The sequence below is a fragment of the Botryllus schlosseri genome, chromosome 2 (genome assembly GCF_051294905.1).
Source record: "Botryllus schlosseri isolate E-star chromosome 2, Bs_hap1, whole genome shotgun sequence".
NCBI classification, from domain to species: domain Eukaryota; kingdom Metazoa; phylum Chordata; class Ascidiacea; order Stolidobranchia; family Styelidae; genus Botryllus; species Botryllus schlosseri.
This window is the reverse complement of record NC_137237.1, coordinates 20,920,484-20,938,166: the sequence shown is the minus strand read 5'-3', so window position 1 is coordinate 20,938,166 and position 17,683 is coordinate 20,920,484. Positions and strand designations below refer to the sequence as shown.

The following is a 17,683-nucleotide window of genomic DNA, read 5'->3' as shown; positions in this document are numbered from 1 at the left end:
TGCAGATATAGCCTTTACGGCTTTTTAAGTCATGCACCACCCCTCCATGCTATCCCAGTAATGCATGAGCGCCAAGCAGGGAAGCCATGGATACCAGTGTTACTAATCAGGTCTTTGGTCTGACCCGGCCGGGAATCGAACCCACGACCTACCGATCAAGAAGCCGGACGCTTAACCATTACGCTGTCTTGCCGGTTCAACCACTGCTATATATAGAACCCCGTAGTATAGAGCGTGGATGTGAACATCAATTAGACTGGAACGCAGCTTTGTCTTGGTAATATTCATGGTCATAGATGTTTGTACGCAACTGTCTAAAGACCCGCGGGTCACATTATCAAGTGTCAGCGGTCAGTATGTTCGTTGTTCAGTTTGTGTTGCCCGCCCCGAAGGTCTGATAACTGTAATCATTCATGCGTCACATGAGGCTCGGGTGGCTGGAGTTTGGAAGCTGACTGCCAGACTGCGACGCTTTGCTGTATGGACGGTGTCATTTAACGGGTCTGTGTTCTTGCTAAGTATTCATTCTCAAACTCAATTGTGTACGGCGGAGGAAACGATATTGAAGATTATGGTAAGACTGGAACTTGTAATAGTCCGGTATCTCCATATTACAGTGTCATATTTTGTGGTACGATTGTTGGTTGATATACAATGTTCCTTCCAATTCTCTAGTTGCTGACGAAAATATTCGGGTTCATTTCACTATGAATATACTATTCAGTGTCAGTTCAGTTTATTATAAATTTTGTTAGTTCAATACACAAGATTGCCATTAAACGAAAAGATATAGGCAGGGTTGGAATGCCGGTGTACCACACGTTTAGCGTAATATATTTGGTGTGCCAAGACGCCTGTTTGGAATCGGTGTCCTGTGCTCACACTACGTTTTATTTTTTAAATATTTTTTATTAAATTACTTTTAACTTGGAAAATCATCGCTGCTCCCCTGATATATCAGGCAAAAAGGCCAACTATTCCAATCAGGCCAAGACGGTTGTCAGCGTCACACCTGTGTGTAGTCAGCATAGTCCTTGAGGTGCACAAGACACATATTCCATATTGGGATATAGGTGTGAGCTGACAGGCAAAATAAAATTGATATTTTAAATTGTCCGAAAATCTCATGCTGTCATGTGTCAACTAGTATGTATTCAGTAGAATTTGATATATCTGATGTTAACTATCATCTCATCCCAAAGTCGAATAGTAGGTTACGGTATGCTGCACCTTTAGCAGACCTGTTAACAAAGCATGATTTTTCGAAAGCATGATTTTTCGTGTGAAAACATTTGATCTTCCCGTGGCCCTGTAGTGACGTGTGAGCATGAGAGAGTTAGGCTTGCTATGATGGGGTGGAAATAGCTTGATTCAACTTGAGTCTTCAGATACCCCACCCCTCATCGTAGTCAATTACTAGGTAACAGGGTTTAATGCTAATATTGAATCCTGCTGAATCTCTCTAACCTTGTTGCCGCCTGGCAGCGTATTTAATTCGGAATCCTGCACTACAGGGCAAGGCAAGAAAGACCAGGAAATTTGCGGAAATGAAACGAATGCTAAGTTCGAAAGATCCCAGAATTGCTAAAGAAAAGAGGAAAAAAGAACCAGAAAAAGAAGCGAAGAAGAGGAAAGAGTTTCTGATGAGCGGTGGAGTGATAGAACGGCACGTGCCACAAAATTCTTCAGCATTATTTCTCCAATATAACGAACAGCTCGGGCCGCCTTACCACATTCTGGTGAGTAAGCAAAAGATTTGCAGTCTGACCATATTAATACCATTGCCTATACAATGCTTACACACTTTCAGATCGATACCAATTTCATCAACTTTTCAATAAAGAACAAGTTGGACATTATGAGATCGCTGATGGACTGCCTATTCGCGAAATGCACGCCTTACATCACAGACTGTGTTATGGCCGAGCTGGAAAAACTCGGACCCAAGTACCGTGTCGCACTGCGCATTGCAAAAGATCCCCGCTTCGAAAGGCTGCCCTGCCTGCACAAAGGGACGTACGCAGATGACTGTTTGGTGCAAAGAGTCAAACAGCACAAGTGTTACATAGTGGCGACATGCGACAGAGATCTGAAACGACGCATACGGAAAGTACCAGGCGTTCCTATTATGTATATTAGTCAACATAAATATACTATCGAAAGGATGCCCGACGTGTTTGGCGCTCCTAAAACGGATCAGTGATCGCACAATAAAATATGTTTAGTACATTTTTGGAATTGCAGCTGTTAAGATATACTTTCCGCTATCTATAAATAATAGAATCTAATTTCACGAAGCTCAGCGTGGGTTGGGAGTGAACTTCAGTATGCCGAAGTGCCCTTGGGCCGACCCTCTGGTGCTCATGGCGCGATGGATCCCATCTGCAATAGTAAAGTTATATGTTACATGAGCTTATGGAATAGCGGGGCATAGCAAATAAGTCCTTCCAATTGTTCCACAATTACACTGTGAATACTGTCGTTTGCCGGGCGCATTTCCACAGACCTGAGTGGTAGATCATTATTTCGAGCTTGGAACTACCCATGAAAGATTCTCGAATGTGAATCTAGCATTTGAGACAGTTCGAGTGAAGGAGTGGGCATGATTTTTTAGAGTAAGCCTACTGAAAAGGTCAACTCAACGGAAGGTAGGAGCGGAAACCAGTTTTCCGAGCACCAGTTACCTCACAAAAATGGCCTTTACTTTCGGTTAATGCACCAGCGATCGGAGTTAGGTGAATAAATTTCCCGATTATGTGTCCTCTTTTTCAGATCCGTAAATATGGGGGGCAAAAATCTATGTAGAGATTGAAAGGGGGCGACGAGTTGAAAAACATAAACTACTGGTATAGACAGAAAAACATTGGAAACTACTGGTATAGACAGAGTCAAGTCCCAGCTTGGGACCAACACTACACATCGCTCACCATGGAGTAATGGTTTCCTTGATTTCTCGCATGCTTTCGTTCACCACCGCCAGTTAATATTCCAAATAATAAAAAAGTAAGAATAACGACAAATATAAAGTAGCTGCCATGCATGAGATGGATATTCACTTCGGAGCGTTTCTCCTGCAATGAAAATGTTGTTGTCACTTTCAAGTTTATTGTAACACAGCGGACCATTCCCCACCAAGGTCAACAAAACTGTTAATTGTTCCTTGATCCTCTCGGATTTCAGTAGAATGCTCGATTCACACTCGGCCAGCGAATGGCCGTTCTTTCCGTTTGGCGGAGCAGATACGTCCAGCCAAGCAACGAAGGCACGCGACGAATTGTCTTTGGGAAACGCGCATTCATTGAGATATGGTTGTCTGTGATTAGGAGATTGCGATTCTCATTGGTGAGATTTTCATTGAGGTATCCTTACCTTGTGTTTGGAAGTAAGCCTTCCGGAGCGATGACCGTAGTGCACATGTCATACTCGACCAGACAAACTTCATTGGTGCATTCCAAACTAACGGGCTCTTTGGGTACCATTTCCATCGAAACTGACATGTTCTCTTTCTCGCCTAAAATGAGAGATTAATAGTAATGTATGATATCCAACATGGCTGGTACTGGCACGATGACCATGCAGTAGGGAAGTTCAAAAAAATAACTTTCGTTTCCGGATTCCGGGGATTCATCGATTAAATTGTTAGTTTACAAAGGCTGCAAAACAAATTTGGCTCAATTCCAGCAAGTATAAGCGGCCGCGGAGCCAATTGAAATTTTTCAATTTATTATAAAAAATTTGAAAAATGTCAAAATTTTACTGTCAACCCCATGAAATTGTTGAGTTGCCAAAATGAATGATGCATAAAAATTTCTGCTCACTTCCAACTAGTAGAAGTGAAGTTATTGCAGTTGAAAGTTGGGGATATGCAAAAATAGCATTGCTGTGGGAAATCCCAGCTAAAATTGATGAAAAACTCAACTAACTTTGCTTCTATGGGTTGGAATTGCGTCAAATTTGTTCTGCTCGTTCCTGTAGACAACTCGACAATTTCATGGGGTTGACATTAAAATGTGAAAAAATTTTTGTCGTATAAATTCAAAAATTTCAATTTGCTCTGCGGCCACTTCAACTGGTGAATTGAGACAAATTTGTCGTGTAGCAATTTTTTGACAACCAAACAATCAGTGAATCCTCGGAATCCGGAACCGGAAAACATAGTTATTTTTGAACAGCTCTAACCTTACAACCATGATCAAAAGTAGACGGCTAGTAGGTCTTTCGCCTAAAAGCTACATTCACTGCATGCCCTGGAGTTCAGGGAAAACATTTTGCTACACATTAGAACATCAGTCACTTCTTTACAGTTAGAACAGTATGGTAATATTTCTGACACTTCATGGCCGATGAAGATTCCCCAACTGGAACTAGATAAGTATCTGCGACTAGGTAGAATAATAATTCAGTGACGCCATAATCACAATTGTACGAAGGGCAACTGTCCAAGGAGTTGGGATATTTTACGGACAAAAATTGCTCATCTGATCCAACTAAGAACATTCACCTATATTAGTGGTGAGCAGACAAGGTCAAACTAGTCATTGTAGGTACTTGTGTAGAAGTAACATCGTGAATTTCTACTAAAATAAAAGTAGGAACAAGAGAAAGTATTTTAAGCTCAATCTTGGCCAATAAACTGAAAACTGTCTAGAATGAAATAGATAAAATCAGTACCATACTTAGATAACTTAGTGACGAAGTAGGCAAAATCTACTTTGAAGTAATAATACTTCATTAATGGTCTGGTATTGAGAATATGCTTTCTTGCAAATAATAATTGGGATTACAATGAGCTCACCACGAACTCCAAGAAGAGAAACAGGAAATGTTGATACAAAGTCTGTGATAGGCCTCGTGAGCAACTCCTTCCTCTTCAAGAAGCTCACGCTAACGGTCACTGGAAATGAGACAGTGCCATATCCCTCCGTCTCTTTTGTTTCATTCATGTTATAATGCATGTAGATGTCATCCAACGTGAAATTGGCAGGTTGGTAGTTCTTCCCCAATACCCATGAAGTGTTGCTCAGTTTTGTGCATAAATTAAGACTTGTGACATTTTCCGCAAATTTGTCCAATTTCTAAAGAACAAAGTTCGACTTCATAATAGGGCAGGTCATAACGTGGTGTTCTAAACTTAGAAGATATGAGGAAGCTAGAAATTGCCAAGTTTATGCATCAGTTCCATTGCGGTCAATGTCGCTCAAATTTCAAGGACTACTTCACCTCGGAGACAAAAGCGCACAAGTACAGCACACGCGCGTCAACGAAGAACAACTGAGTAATTCCCTGTCAACATGCAAATATTTTTTAAATCCGTCTCCACACCCCCCCAAGATTTTTCTCTAAATCTACATACAACTAAAGTATCTAGTTCTGAGTACAACGAAATTTATTTCGGACAATTTCGTTGAACGGCTCTCGAGTTATTGCAGTTTGAAAAATGATGATTTTGTGGTTACTCAACCATGAAATTTGGTAACACAAAACCTGTGTAGGATTGTAACTGATATAGCTCAGAGGTTACGTAGAGTAAAGGTTTGAATGTTATTTAGCAATAATTGCTGGTACATGTTCTTCCCTTACCACGAATATCCCCGCTCTACAGTATTGGGTCAAGGTTCAAAACGCGATTTCAAAATTGGCATATGTTAAAATCGGTGATGCATAACGATATTTTTCAACTCATCTGGTGCAATTCTATTTAAACCAAAATTCACAAGCAAGGTGTCATTTGAAAGCTGTTTCCAACTAGAATGCACGAAACATAGTTTTATTATTGATATTTGACAGCAACATGGTTAAAAATATAATATGGTGCATAATGCAAAATAGGTCATTTTTTAATTAATTTTAATTATATTAATTCAGTGATTATCTGATTTTGCCATTATTCTACTCGTTATATGATAACGTGTTTCAGTAGATAATTATTGCCATGCTCAGAGAGTACCTTTATTTATTGCCTGTGCATTATGCTTGCAAGGGTGCTTCTGGGTTTACCGACTATCAGTAATTGGAGTCAACATCCAAATAATATTTCAATTCGTCTTCACACCCTCTCAGATTTCTCTGCAATATCATGTACAACTAAAGTACTCAATTCTGAGTAGAATAGAATATAACTTTATTGATCGGTTCTTGAGCAATTGCAGCAGTATGAAGAATGAGGATTTCGTGCTCACTCAACCATGAAATTTGCGTATAATTATTAACTGCTAAAATCATACTTATACAGGCTGCAGGTAGTAATGCTCCTGTTTGGAATCGGTGTCCTGTGCTCACACTATATTTATTTTTTTAATTATTTTTTATTAAATTACTTTAACTTAAAATCATCGCTGCTCCGCTGATATATCAGGCAAAAAGGCCAGCGATTCCAATCAGGGTAATGCTGGTAAGCAATGATTGGTAATACATGTTCTTCACTCACTAGGAATTCCCCTCCGCATTACAGGATCAAGGTTCAAATCTTGATTTGAAAATTGACATACCAGTATGTTAAAATCAGTGATGCGTGACGATATTTCCGAACTCTCTGGCACGACTCTATCTAACTCAAAATTTATAAGTAAGGTGTCATATGAAAGCTGTTACCAATTAGAATCCATCAGACTTGGTTATAAATTGAATATAAGATTGGACCACGGTTAAAAATATACTTTGACACTTTATGCAGAACACGTCATGCACTATTTAGAGCGCATCTTTTCAATTAAGTTTTAGACAAGTGGCAGTCAAATATCACATGCAATACCAATTCAGCAATGTCCTACTCTTTCCAAGCTTCCATTTGACACCTTCCTCGAAAAAATCTGTTTAAATAGAATTACGCTAGGCGGAGTTGCATATTTGTTACGCATGGCTGATTTTGAAAACATGATGACTTTGAATTGACATTTGACCCCTAACCCCCATAAGTAAAGTTAAAAATTTAGGTCTATCACAATAAGCATATACCAAAATATCTTACTACAGAAATTTAAGTCTGCCCGGCAGTAATTTGATCACTATAAAGATAATTACAATTACACACAGGTTCCAAGCGGTATAGCGTCACGGCCGAGTGAGCACAAAATGTCATTTTTCTAATTGCAATAACTCTGTAACGAATTGTCCGATTTTCTTGAAACAAAGATTGTTATGCACCAAATTTAATGCCTGATCGATGTGAAAATTTTCAATTTGATCTGAAATGGGTGTGGAGACGGGCGTTTGCATGTTGAGAGGGAATTACTCAACTACCATATGATCAGGACTGAATACAAGAAAACGCATTGCTCTATCAAGTATGCTGGACCCCAATTGTGGAACAGCATCTCGCCGGCTATCCGACAGTCGTCGAGCATGTCCGCATTCAAGTCGAAATACAAGCAATTACTTCTAAATCAATACTAGCCAGTCTTCAGGATTACCGGACCACGACCTCGCCCTCCGCCACATGCCACCCCATTTTGTCGCTTGAGTCTTATATTCTCTGCATTACTTTTCATTCAATGTGCATGCCTCTTCTTTACTTCGCCTAGGCTAAGGTGGGTGTCTGATCTTAATGGCTACTCCAAGTTGTTTCGACACCTTCCTATCTTTTCATTGTATCGCAGTCTTGTGATGTTTTGAAACGATGAAAATATTAATAAACCTGACTGACTGACTGGATAACGACTGTTATGATATACTTACCTCTTGTATGTCTGGATTGTATACGTCATTGTACTTGATGTAATACGCGTAAGAGATGAACGCAATCGCGAGCATTCCAACGCAGACAACGAACAAAACAAGAGGCGGGCGCGAAGATAGAAAGTTGCGGAAATTTTCCAGCGGACCAAACGCCATGACCCCTGTTTATCACCAAAACAACTCCGCTTAGATTTCGCTCATTAAATTCATCTCGAAATCCGTCTGCGACGTTTTTTGTGATTCGTCTTCATCAAAATCACTGAAGCGAAGCATTATTGCAGGGTAATTTTAATTTGTCGAAAAGAGCATCGACAGTCGATCATCGTTTCATTTTCAAATATCTTGTTCCGTTGAACGATTGCATTTCAACGTCAAAACAGTAATGTAACTCGTTTCCTTTTGGCGGTTCAATCTCTTTATTGTATCCGTCCTTCATTGAGCCTTCCATTCGTAAAAACAGCGACGAAGGGTGGGGGGCTGGGGGCCCAAATATCAGCGAGAGAGAGAGAATGAGTTCCTATTTTATACAACTGAAACATGAAAACAAACAGAGAGTATGAAGATAGGTAAGATGGGCATACTGAACCAGATAATGTGGCTGCGAAACTATGCTGGGCCTATAGTGTGTAACAGCATATCGCCGGCTATCCGAAAATCATCGAGCATGTTCAGTGTACAGAGTCAAATCAAAATACCGGCAAGTTCGATTGAATAAGTACTATTCAGCCCTCAAGACTATCGGACCACAATCTTACATATCGACCTCGCCAACCCACACGTGCAGCATTAATTTCCGCCGCTTCCTTTTATGCTATCCTTTTTTAAACCAGGTGCACCTGTCCTACATGCCTCTTGTTTACATACTGTAGGCCAAGGTGGGTGTCTGATTAAAAGACTACTCTAAATAGAATCGGCACCTTGCCATCTATTCAAATTATATCGCAATCTTGTGGTATATTGATTTGAAGAAAATAGTATATATAAATGCTAAATGCAGCAGAGCGTAGGAAATTTATCAGCGCTGTGTCGAATCATAGTGTCCTATATGGTATCGACACAAGCAAATCGCACGGTTCAATGAAATTGTATCACGTCACAGTTTCCATTTGGCTGCAGGCAATTTGACGGTGATTTTTGACCGACATGCCGAGCATTAAATTTGATGAATCGGGTATCAATCGAAAGCTGACGCTGTACTGCTTGCGAAAATATAAATTTTATTCCACTCATGGCCCTGGAACCCCACAATCTGCCCCAAATTATTCATTGTCGAGTAGATTGGCAGTGTGACGCAACAATGATGTCTGGCGAAACGAGAGACTAGCTCAAGAGCAACGATGCGGCCGAGCGGCGAGAGTGGGATCAGCTGACGCCGCGGCAATAGCAATGCGCAACCGCGCCACAGAGAAACGCTGCGCTGTTGATACTTTTTCTATGCGCTTCGCTAAAAGCGAGCACACACCAGCCTTTCCTTGACTTGTAAGGGTAGAACTGGATCCACAGAATGTATTTGGTCCCTACCAATTTTCGCGCAGTCCTTCAGCTGTTAGAGATATTTCTAGTAAGAAAAATATACTTTCAAGTAATAAGATTCACTCAAGACAGCAAATTTAGATGATGTAAAAATATCATATTGTAGTAATACAACTACAGTGTTGAGTTTTCACTCTAGTCCCCATAAGCACCACGTCGGTGACCTTGCCAAATTCCGAGAAGGCGAAAAAGTGCGAACTCAGTTGGGCCGAATGGACGATGGACATTCAGTTATTCACAGACGCAAAAAATACTGCAAATATGTTTTACGTAAGTTACATTAGGAATATATATACAGGCTACAGAATGAATATAATTCAAATATCTGTGATACCACTGTATTACTTTTGACGCAAAAGGTCGCCCGCATTCAAAAAAACTGTTTGGTGATTGAAAAATGCTAAACCAAATTCCAACGTCAACGTTTATAGCAGTGGTTCTTAACCTTGCCACCAGCGCCCCCCAGGGGGCGCTGGCGATCTTGAAGGGGGGCGGAAACGCTCAGGGGGCGATATGGGGGGCGCTGGGCTCGGGGGGGCGGTTTGGGGGGCGCTGGAGAAAAATGGCTTCGCAGTAGATGATGTGGTGATAGGACATATCCTTAATGAGTATTCAGAGCAAATTAACACCGAAAACGTCGTTACATATAGCCATCAAAATACATATAGGTTTAATTGTCCATGGGCGCCTAAATGACTGACACCGAATGTTCCTGTCTTGGCAATCAGAACCCCAGAAGACGAATTCCATCTGGCAGGGAAAAATTATATGTCAGTAAAGAAATATCAATCTGAAATCGTGTGCGTCTTTTAGTTTAGTACGATTGGACGACAGGGATATTCCTGTTGGGCGATATCCCCGTTGAGCGATTCTATATTTTTTGATATTGCAGACAGGGGGTCACGAAATAACATCATGCAACGAAGTCATACCAACGGGTTCGCCCGCCCGAATATGTTTAATTATTAGTAACGGGCCCTACAGTTTCCAAGAAACCTCACAATGTTCGCTTCAAGTTTTGATGAGTCTGCGGCCTGCGCACACTCAACAACTCACTGCGCTGACCCTTGGACAACAGTGCGTAACGACTAGAAAAAGGTAATAACTCCGGATTTGTTGCGCGCAACGTAGATTTTCTGTGTGCAGAGACCGTGTCAGCACTGCGCACGTGCGCAGCTTAGAGGGAACATTGCACCTCACTCAGCTCTACCGGTACATGTGTTTACGTGAGCAGAGAGAGGACAAAAATTGATCTCAATTTACATGCAATTCCCGATGATATTTACCAATTCAATCATTAATTAGTGAAATTTTTCGCACTTCGCGCGAATAGGCGAGAATAGCTGCCTCAGTAAATGGACACCCAATGTAGATACCTAATGGGGGTCTGGGAGTGAAGTCCCCCGCAAGTTTGGTTTATCACCCGATGGGGGCCCAGGACCAACGTTTTTTGTTTGGGGGGGGGGCTGACGAAGTGCTGTTACGGCCCTGGTAACGAATAATTGTACCTGCGGGCACGCCCGAATATGTTTAATTATTAATTACGTGCCCTTTATTTTCCTATACAACAGCTCACTCAGTGCTACTGGTAAATCTGATTACGTGGGCTCAGAGGATAAAAAGTTTATATAGCGACTTATATATGTAATTACCACCTATTCATTCATGCATTATGGAAAATTTTGGTACTTAGGGCGACCAGGCCACAAAAACTTTGCTGACCATCAAAATCACGATATGGGGTTCGTGGGGGCGAAGCCCTCAGAAGTTCGGTTTATCACGCTATGGGTGCGCAAGGCAATCGTTTTTAGGGGGGTTAACGAAGTGCTGTTACGGCCCTCCCTCTTACTCATTGTCTTTGTTACATTCCTTACAATATGAAGTTAGGGGGGCGCTGGAGCACGATAATTTTTGAAAGGGGGCGCTGGAAGAAAAAAGGTTAAGAACCACTGGTTTATAGTGATATCAGATATATTCCAGTGAAAAACAAAGGTATGAATTTGGTGGTAACAATTTGGAATCATTTGGCAGGTATGGCCCGCAAGCTTTCTAGTAACGGATTGAATCCGGACAGCGATACCAGTTTAATTCGACACTCCTGCTGTTAAACTTTATTCAACAATCAACATTTTACCTGCTGCATTCGCGGACCAAGTCCTACCCATACGGATCAAATAAAAGCTTGTAATGTATGCTCATGCTCAATGCTCCTTGCTCACACTTAACCATAAAAGCGACTATAGAAAGTATCGACACCCGCCATCAACAGCGCGACGTGTCTCTGGAGCCCTACGCAACAAGCGGGCTAAGGTAATCGATATCATAATAATCTGACATATCCAATGTAGACTCCTTAGACGTAGCCTACATATCTCTATCAGCTGAAGGATATTGCGCGAAAATTGGTAGGGCCCTAATACATTATGTGGACCCAGTTCTACCCTTACAAGTCAAGGAAAGGCTGGTGTGTGCTCACTTTTAGCGAAGCGCCTATAGAAAGCATCAACAGCGCCACGCATCTCTGGAGCCCTACGCAACAAGCGGGCTGAGGCAATCGATATCATAATAATCTGACATATCCAATGTAGACTACTTAGACGTAGCCTACATATCTCTATCAGCTGAAGGATATTGCGCGAAAATTGGTAGGGCCCTAATACATTCTGTGGACCCAGTTTACCCTTACAAGTCAAGGAAAGGCTGGTGTGTGCTCGCTTGTACCGAAGCGCATAGAAAAAGTATCAACAGCGCAGCGTTTCTCTGTGGCGCGGTTGCACATTGCTATTGCCGCGACGTCAGCTGATCCCACTCTCGCCGCTCGGCCGCATCCTTGCTCTTGATCTAGTCTCTCGTTTCGCCAGACAGCATTGTTGCGTCACACTGCCAATCTACTCGACAATGAATAATTTGGGGCTGATTGTAGGGGTTCCAGGGCCATGAGTGGAATAAAATTTATATTTTCGCAAGCAGTACAGCGTCAGCTTTCGATTGATACCCGATTCATCAAATTTATTGCTCGGCAAGCCGGTCAAAAATCACCGTCAAATTGCCTCTAGCCAAATGGAAACTGTGACGTGTTACAATTTCATTGAACCGTGTGATTTGCTTGTGTCGACACCATATAGGACACTATGGTATAACTATGATTAATCTAATACACCTAAATATAGTGGCGTTGCTGTATTTTGATTTAAAAAGAGTCTTTTGTGCGTAAAAATAACATGTAGATTGAATTTCTAAACTTTATAGTGCGACCGAGCCGATTTTCTATCCAGCCATTACAGCGAAAATGGAATGCGAGATTTTGGTCAAAATAGGCCCATGGGTTATCTTCAAAACAAGAGCCAATTTGAAAAAGAAAAAAAACAAGGTCATATTCGGAATCAGTGCCCTTCAGAACAACCAAAACCACTCTTACTTTGTCTGTCTAAAAATATGTGTTGACCAGTGTAATCAAATGCAGTTTATTTACTGCTGTCATCTGGGCCGAATACTTGTATGAAATTTCCTAAGCGGAAATAAGATATGACCTACCATTACTATTTTAAACCAATTTACTCCTGGAGGATGAGTTATACCTTTTCTGAATCTCGTAGTCGTCTACTTTACACCCAAACTGGAGGGAACTTATTTTGAGGTACACAAGTAACCCTAAAATCCAACTGATTACGTCGGATCTATGATCGCTACAAAGGGCAATTCACAATCGTTTCACGCAATTTCACCATGTCAATATATCTTGTCGATAGGGTAGCTTATACTTTGATCTGGAAGATGAGATATACATATCCTGGGGCTAATGGTCATCTATTTAACACCCAAACAGAAGACAGCATATTTCGAGGTACACAAGTTACTTAAAATCCACCTAAATATGGCGGATCTTCTTGCTACAGAAGGCAATTCACAATCGCTTCATGCAATTTGACCATATCAACATATCTTATCGGCAGGGTAAGGTAAACTTTGTTCCGAAAGATAAGTTAAACATTTTCTGAATCTAATAGTCATCTATGTTGAACTTAGACTGGAGACAACTTATTTCGAGGTACACAACCCTCTGCAACATTCACCTAAATGTGTTTGATATGATCGCATTTGCGGCAATGCGCAATCGCTCCACATGATTTAACCAGGTCAATATATTTCATCGGTAAGGTGACTTATACTTTGTTCCGGAAGATGAGTTATACATTTTCTGAATCTAATAGTCATATATATTACACCTAGACTGCAGACAACTTATTTCGAGGTACACAAGTATCCCTTAAATTCACCTAAATATGATGGATCTGGTCGCTCCCGGCGACAATTCACAATCGGTGAGACGCTGTGGCAATCTCATGTGCCCTGAGTTGTTCGCATAAGTGTAGACATGTAAGCTAATATTGCCACCAAAGAGGTTGTTTAGACATCTTCGTTATTCCAATGATAATTTTACCAATTGTGCAGAGAGGGAAAATCGCATTATAATTTGTTATCATGCGGGAAGTTCATCAGTTCGAAATGTGATTTGAACAGAGGTGGTCAAAGTAGTCAAGAAAGCTACTCAAGTAGAAGTAGAAGTAGCGACGAAAAAATCTACTCAAGTACGAGTAGAAGTACTTCTTCCAGAAGCAACCTAAAACTACTTGAAGTAGAAGTAGAATTGACTGATTTTAAATCTACTCAAGTAAGTAAGTAGTAGTTGTGAAAACGGTCCAAATTCGTTCATATGGATTGTCAAAAGGTGCAAATTGAGCTATGCGAAAGGTGGCGATCACGATTCATATTGATGGGGCAGTGGTGACGATAAGCGCCTACAAATCGGGTGGCTCCAATTCGATTCTCGTCGGAGGTTTATCTGGGCTCCTCTTCCCCCACCGTCAAAAAAAAAGGGCAGAAAAAGACCCGACGATGGAAAGCACTCACAAGGAATGGAAAGATCTAGAAAGGGCCACGGCTTCGAAAAGATCATCATCGAAAAGAACTTTGACATCGGGCACTCTAGGACGAGGTGGATGTCAGTCTGAAAAGATCGCACCTGCGTGTCGTTCGATATCCTCCTATATGTGTTCATTATATCGCATTGTGCATTGTGTGTGACTATTATTCAGATGAAAAATATAACGATTATTATTTTACATACCAGGAGGTATCCAATTTTTGACAGAATAAGCATTCGTCCGCATCATGGGATGAAAATGATAGTATTGATATGGAAATATGATACTAATCCTCTGTTTTCTCGAACAGCACGTTTTAGAAAATATCATGGTTCTGCGCCCTACCTTACATTATAAGGCCCGTAGTTTAGTTGAAGACCAATACATTGCGCGAATAATAAACGTTGATAAAAAATATGGTGGACCGTAAAAATGCCATGCTGTGTAGCTTTATTTCCGGAAAATAAAGGCATTACGACACTTGCTTTTATACTTCAACGTGCATGTTATCCAGAGTTGGATCAATTACATTATTTCAGTTCAATTACAATTACAATTACAATTACTTTCATGCATGTTTCAATTACATTACAATTACAATTACTCCATTTTAAAAATATCAAATTACAATTACAATTACAATTACTCCTTGCATGCTTCAATTACATTACAATTACAATTACAATTGCTGCTGTTGAACATGTAATTGAATAATCATAAATTCAACCGTGCTCCTTGACAACCGTAGCGTCGTATTTAACAACAATTCAAGTCTAGTTCAGATTGTGTAGTAATAAATGCGTTTATGTGCGTACATAGTATGCTATGTAAGATGTCATTGTGACGTAATATAAGCTTGTTTTGTATGCTCGGTAATTATGGCTCACGTAATTGGAAATGTGAAATGTTATTTACCTAATTTCCTACGGGTTAGGATTAAGGATAGGGTGCAGTATGTCGTTGAAAAAAGTATTATAATATATGCACGTGTTGGATTTGCGTATATAGTATATAATTAAAGAAATAATATTATTTTTATCGAGGGACGTAGGAATTAGGATGAGGAGTAAAAACAAAACCGTGCTTTGTCAGATAAGACGTTATATAATATCCACTGGTCTGGTTAGTTAGCCAGACGAAGTAGCGATGCAGCATCGTGATCTGAAATCGTATTGTAGATTGCCAACCCACGGATTGATGCGCAAGATGTGAGTCACGGATGAATGCACCGACAAACGTACTGCAGCAAACTTTGTAGTCCTAGAGCTGGCGATCCATGCGTCCAAATTTGATGCATCTGGTCTTTATCGTAAGCTATTGATGTACTAATTCCGAAAATACAAAATAAAATCTCGTCAGGGCAATGTAACTGCTCCAAAATATCCGTTTAAGGCCGACTGTTCTGAAAAGTGAGAGCGCTGCAGCAGCATGACCACAACAATTACCAAATACGCCCAGCGATTGTTCAGAACAATGCCGATTCCCAGACTTTCACGACTATTTTGGGATGGTACCATTGCCGGGAAATATACTTTTATTGCGGAGTCAGTGCGACACTAGCTTTCGATTAGGACCATACATATCAAATTTCGACGCTTGGATCGCCAGCTATGGGACTATCAATTCTGCTGCTTTTAGCCGGATCAGCAGTTCGCTTCTCGGCGTATGCAATCGTGAGTCACGTGTTGCGAATCCATCCGTTGGTTAGTAATCTAAAAATTGTATACAATGGCAGCCGAGGCCAGCATTGCGGTAAAAATAAAAAAAACTTCGCCCGCAAGGGCGCAGTTAAGGGCTTCCGCGAATGGATCCTCCAAATTGTGAATGGATCCTCCAAATTCCTTGTCGACATTTGAAGAGAGAATGCATTATAAGTCAATTATTTTATGTTGTGCTTGTCAGGTCTCAATAGCAATTTAATGTAATTGAAATTGTAATTGAGCAAAATTTTTGTCAAATTACAATTAAAATTACAATTACACAAAATAAAAATGCTTCAATTACAATTACATTACAATTACATTAAAAAATGTAATTAATTACATTCAATTACAATTACAAATTACAATTGATCCAACTCTGATGTTATCCAGACAAAAAAATGATATTAATTAGAGATCAAAGTATATGATACTGGGAATTGAAAGTGAAATATAAATACTACTTCTAAAACCAGAACATGTATTTCATGTCTTTACTCCAGAAAGTTTCAAAGGTGGTATGCTAAAATAGCTCTAAAACTTAAAAATAAAAGTCAGAGTCCACTTTTCCAGATTAGGACACGCCATGGACAATGGACAATGGACATGCTAGATTTCGATATGATAAGTAAATGCTAGATTGCGAAACATCAGTTTCAAACGTTGTGATGAGCCATATATACTGTGATGAAATATTTCATATGGGCGAAGGGCGACAATGTGGTGTGAATGTAACCACGCCAACCCGCTACCTAAATTATATTCAACGATACTTTCGTGAAATCATATTGGTTACTCCGTATCCACTGCGCGCGAAGTGTGGCGAAAATACTGGGCTTTACTCAACTTTTATGAAAATTAAATGTTAATACTCCGTGAAAACAGCCCCGAAATTCCTCAGGCTATCTTTCTGATTGGAGGATTGAACTACTTCTACTTGACAAACTGAAAATAGCGAAAAGTAAGTAAGTAGATCACCAAATATTACGGAGTAGAAGTAGAAGTAGCGAAAATCAGATCTACTTGAGTAAGTACCAGAAGTAGAGGAAAACTACTTGAGTACTTCGAAAAAGTAGAAGTACTTCGTTACTGTCCACCTCTGGATTTGAAAGGTGAAAGCTATGCCGCGGGACACTTGCAGACACAGACAGGAGATTGCTGATGATTTTTATGACTTATCGGTTAAAGAAGCATGCGATTTCTGCGATTTCGTGTATGGCGATCAGTTGGATTCAGAAGAGTTTCTATCATCTCCTTTCGTATCAACTGCCTTGGAATGTTTCAATTGCGTACCATTCGTGAGCGTCGATCGTTAATATCAATGCTGCAACTGTGGTAATTCAATTTATAAGCAGACTAATCGAAGAATAGATCTGATGGTCCCAGTACCCAGTTCTTGCACAAGCATACAAACTTGTTTGGACCATTTCAAAAACGAAATCGATTTCAGACATTGCAGCGTTTGCAGCTCCGCCAATAACTTGGTCAGAAATAGTTTGACGTCGATCTCTATAATGTTCTAATCATTTCGTTGGCAAGACAATCAACTGGCACCTTAACAGCCGCTACGTCAATTCAAATTGACGAAAAGATCAAAGTATTGCTTCAAGATGGTAGTACCCGTACATATACTTTGAAATCCGCAATAACTCACAAAGGTTGCAATGATGCTGGTGGTCACTGGATGTCGTACTCGTTCAATTGCCTTGGGGGGCTATATGTTTCAACGACTATCAGGTACATTTCGTGGACGTCAAAGAAGCCTTCGATTTCATCAGAGAAAATGGGCAAATATTGTTCTACGCCGCTTTATTGTTAAAAAAATTAATCGCCCGTTCTTTCATTTTCGTT

The 17,683-nt window shown here is 40.4% G+C and overlaps 2 protein-coding genes across 2 annotated transcripts; one reads left to right on the top strand and one right to left on the bottom strand.

The window, feature by feature from the left end:
- The first annotated feature begins 271 nt into the window (after positions 1–271).
- Positions 272–2,297, top strand: LOC145456549 (rRNA-processing protein FCF1 homolog). Its single transcript, XM_080334695.1, has 3 exons — positions 272–574; positions 1,515–1,739; positions 1,811–2,297. Exons 1-3 carry the CDS (start codon positions 287–289, stop codon positions 2,201–2,203), a joined length of 906 nt encoding a protein of 301 aa, XP_080190821.1. The 5' UTR covers positions 272–286; the 3' UTR covers positions 2,204–2,297.
- LOC145456542 (transmembrane protein 248-like) lies at positions 2,067–7,929 on the bottom strand. The gene is made up of 6 exons (XM_080334687.1): positions 7,675–7,929; positions 4,796–5,075; positions 3,370–3,511; positions 3,133–3,313; positions 2,928–3,071; positions 2,067–2,382 (listed from the first exon to the last, which is right to left on the bottom strand). The coding sequence occupies exons 1-6, from the start codon at positions 7,828–7,830 to the stop codon at positions 2,362–2,364; spliced, it is 924 nt and encodes a 307-aa protein (XP_080190813.1). The 5' UTR covers positions 7,831–7,929; the 3' UTR covers positions 2,067–2,361.
- Between the last annotated feature and the right edge of the window lie 9,754 nt (positions 7,930–17,683).